This window comes from Rhea americana, unplaced genomic scaffold (genome assembly GCF_003343005.1).
Source record: "Rhea americana isolate MKP2758 unplaced genomic scaffold, rheAme1 scaffold_53, whole genome shotgun sequence".
NCBI classification, from domain to species: Eukaryota; Metazoa; Chordata; class Aves; order Rheiformes; family Rheidae; genus Rhea; species Rhea americana.
In genome coordinates this window covers 5,368,594-5,372,796 of record NW_028186679.1, presented here as the reverse complement: position 1 = coordinate 5,372,796, position 4,203 = coordinate 5,368,594, and the positions used below count along the sequence as shown (strand labels likewise).

General features: G+C 39.3%; 1 protein-coding gene across 1 annotated transcript in view; it reads left to right on the top strand.

The window, feature by feature from the left end:
• Positions 1 to 4,203, top strand: part of CACNB2 (calcium voltage-gated channel auxiliary subunit beta 2) — a 262,022-nt gene that overhangs the window by 7,762 nt on the left and 250,057 nt on the right. Inside the window, exon 2 of the mRNA XM_085318357.1 lies at positions 3,238 to 3,330. Within this exon, the coding sequence (XP_085174483.1) occupies positions 3,238 to 3,330 (93 nt within the window). The remainder of the gene's footprint in view (positions 1 to 3,237; positions 3,331 to 4,203) is intronic.

Sequence of the window (4,203 nt, the reverse complement as noted above, 5' to 3'; positions counted from 1 at the left end):
AAAAAAAAAAAAAAAAAAGGTTGTGAAAGTGACTTCTCTAATTTATGGAACAACTCTGTAGACAAAGCCTGTTGTCATGTCAAACATTTTTTGTGGTCAAAACTAGTATTTAGCTTGTGCTCCTGAACAGTTTTCGCTTACATCAGATTAGAACAAAAATGCGTGTGCTGCTGTGCACATACGCACACGCGCACACGCGCGCGCGCACGGGAGGGCTGAAGAGTCGAGGCAGGTTTCCCTTTGAGGTGGGTTCACGCTGTGATGCTCTCAGAGACGAACGCTTTCAGTCCTTGCTACTCAGATAGAGCATTTTATCTGTGCTTGCAATGAATGTGTAACTGTAACGCATTTTTATTCTGGTGTTGTTTTATCCTCATAACTTTATGTACAGTCCTTTTTTTGTCTTTGTAGTAGTTTTTGTTGCCTTACAAAACTGAGCACCAAGATTCTATAAATCAAATCAAAATCATAGCAACTGGATACAAATAAAAAAATATGACTGTGTAGGAGAATAATGTATGTAAATGCTTGTAGAACTGCATTGGGGATTACACATTTCTATACTGTACATTATTTATAAAATTGTCTAGATGCTGTGCTCTCTGTGTGGATGTTTTATATTCTTGAGCTGCAATGTAAATGCCTTAAATTTTTCAGTTTTTGTGAATTATATTTTAGCATCCTTTCACAAGAATTGGGGAAAAGCTGGTGTAAGATACTGACAGATAAAAATCAACACTCACAGTACAGTCATGTTACTTTTATGACTGTAGTTTTTTACTGATAATTTTTAATTTTTATAAGTTGTTTTATTTGTAAGACCTTCAATGTCTGAAATACCTTTTGTGCCTTTCAGGTACCTTAATATTATACCGTACTGGATGGAAAAAGATGATTTTCTAATAGCAACTGGAAAAATATTCAAATACTTTAATAGTAATTGTGCTTCCAATCTAATCTTTATTTTTACAGATCTATGAAGACTCTTCTGTTATCAAAGAAGTTTTCCATTATCAAAGGTCCCTTTTAAAAATGCACCCATATAAAGTAATTGCTTATTCAGTTTACATTTTACATCTTGTGACCTAGGTTACAATTCTGGACTCATCAAAAAGTCCTATTTTAATCCCTATAATATGTAGCATGTTGATTTTCGTATTGTTCTGTCCTAAGCAACACGTATGTGCTATCAAATCATGTCCCTTTCAGAAAATTATTACATGAATATTTTAGTTTTTTTAAAAAATATGCTAATTTGGCAAAATCTCTTTCCCGTAAATCTGTATTTTTTGAAAAAAAATCCCTTCTCTTAAGTCTTTGTTAGCTTAGCGACATAGCAGATATTAAATTATTTTACTGAGAGTCAGTGTCAGGCTGACAGATCTATTGTTGCCTGAGTCATTCTTTCTAAAATGCTGGTATCGTATTAGATTTCAACCAGTGCTCTGGAATTTCCCTAGAGTCGACATTAGTGGTCCAGATACCACCCCAGAGATTGTTCTGGTGCATCTCTTGGAGGTAAGGTATCTGCAGTTGTTGTTTTGAAAAATAATCTTGTTAGCAGTTGCTATTTGTCATCCTTCTTAATTGCCCTTAGATTGCAAAGTCTCCCATCATGTTTTTCATGCATGTTACTGTGTAACTGTGTAACCTTAGAGCTACAGTGTAGATTTTGAAGTTACAATCTTAAAGATCCGTCCACCCTAGATGTTAAGTGCACCTCAGCGCCTGCACTGGAGCCCGGCCTTTCCTGTTAGGAAAACGGAAGGGACTCGAGCCTGGAGCTCAACATGGTGCTCAGAAGATTGCCCAAACCCAGAGATGGACAAATTTTGGGTACCCAAGCACAGTTGCCTAAATGCAGGACCAGCAGCTGTTTATTGGCAAAGACTGCAGCACGATGGAGATACAGAGATTGCAAATCTAGAATAGAATATTGGACAAGTGCTATAATTCATTAGTGTAATATTTAGAGGTATCACCTTATTACCCAGAGGGTTTTTTTTTGTTTTATTTTAAGGTGAATAGAGAACTTTCTGCAAAGGAAGCTGTATTCTTGGGAGAAGGGTTGCAAGATAGTATGGGGGTGGATATGAAATAACTCATTTGAAAATCTAGCATGTAGGTGATGGAGGCTCGTGTTTGTTTTTCTTCCTGAGTGCTGGAGGAATTTGGAAGTTGGGTGCTGAACGTGAGATGAAAACTAAGATTGGGTGTGGGCCAAGGGAGGCCTTGGAAGCGAAGACAAAGGATCTGTCTGTTGCAGGGAACGGTGGGAGGTGTTTACAGATGGGAGACGTGATCAGGAGAGATGGATTAGTAAAATGACCTTTACATCAGCATGATGAGTGAGAAAAGATTTCATTTATCAATCTTGAGGAGAATAATATTTGAAGTAATCACGACATGATTTTGATATAAGCTTAGATGAATTTAAGTAATGTAACCAGATATGATGAAGTATATCTTAATGGAATTATGCAAGACTGTGCTTCGGCTGGGAGGGAGGCCCTGGGAACAACGAGACAGTGTCACTGTGTCTAGGGTCTACATGATGTGGTCTACAGTGTGGGTTACTGGGTTCTGTGTTCAACTGTTTTCTCTTTCCATCTATTTAATATGTTTGGAAAACAAACTTTAATCACTTTTACTTCAGCCAACCGTTACTTTCTCCTTGTGGTTTGCAAAAGGAGACCTTACTTTTTGTTTATTCTTTTTCCAGTTATGTTTTTCCTCTTTTTCTGTTTGTTCTGCTACTTTTAAGTATTTCTGCTTTTTTTTTTTGATTATATATTCTTCCTGTGTCATAGGACTGTATCTGAATCAACTTTGTCTCCTAACTGTTTAGTTTTCCCTCAGTTGACTTGGCTTATAGCTGTGATGTAGTGGAGGCTGCTCCAGTATCTGCTATGTATTTAAACTAGCTACAAAGCAAACCATACCTTTAATCATTTTGACTTGTGTTAAAAATAATACAACTGTTCAAGTCTATAAATGCTTCCCCGAACCTGAATGTGAAAAAGTAAACATTCAGGACTCAATTGATCCAACCTACTTGTGTAAGTGAGCACTTAGGCAAATAGTCCCATCAGTTACTTACTTGAATATGTGCCCATTAAAAGGCAGAAATGTTTGAATCCCTGATAATCTAGCAGACCATGGTACATCAGTGATGTATGTAGTGGAAACTTCAGTGTTACATAAACTAACTCTGTTCCTCTAATCATTTTTTTACAGTCTTATGGTAAAGGGGCAAGAAGAAAAAACCGATTTAAAGGATCAGACGGGAGTACATCTTCTGACACTACCTCTAATAGTTTCGTACGTCAGGTATGTGTTTTTGAGTTTTTAAAAGGCTGGAAAACTTGCTGATGTTGGTGTTCAAATGATTTTTTTATAAGTTACCAAAACAAAGTGTGATGCTGTAGCCTGAGAAATAGCAGAAGTTTTTGCGGCACAGAGTATTTGGTTGGTATTGTTTTCATTTTGACAGAAAAACACTTTTTCATTTCTTACTGTTTTCTRTGGATAGCAATTTTTACTGTTTTCCCTGCTGCAATGCCATCAGGTGATTAAAGCCAGAGGAGGAGATGGAGTCTSATGGTGAGCTTGAAGGAAGGGACAGCAGCTGGGAAGAAGCATCAAAATTTGACCAGCCTGTGGGGATTTCCTGCCTAAAATAGCGCCATGTGAGGCAGGATGAACTTAAGATGCTTCCTCCTACATCCTCATGTTATTTTAAAGCATGAGTTGGAGGGGAAAATCCCCGGCAACGTTTATCCCCATCGCCTGGATGTCGAAAAGATGGCAGAGGACAGGCCGTGCCTGTTGGTTTCCCAGGGGCCGCGTGGCTCCGTGCATGCCCAGGGAGCTGCCACTCCGAGGGATGAMCTCGGGACAGGAGCCTCTGGGGATCCCAGACCGCTGGGTGGTTGGAGGTGGTCGAAGGAGGTGCAAGGAGGGGGGCCGGAGCCTGGTGCGCTCTGCRGCGGCGGGGTGGTGCTGCTGAAGCTGGGCTCTTGTGGGAGGAAGATGTAGTTCTCGTGATTGAGAGCAGGACTCACGAAGCGTGAAGTGTGTGTAGAGCATGACTGAGCACGTTGGCAAAAGCTTGAACTAAGTTCTTTATATCCTGCTGATTTAAGCTGTAGTTTTGCAAGTGTAGCATTTGTCATCTTTTTCTGAGGTGTTCTGTGGGTTTTT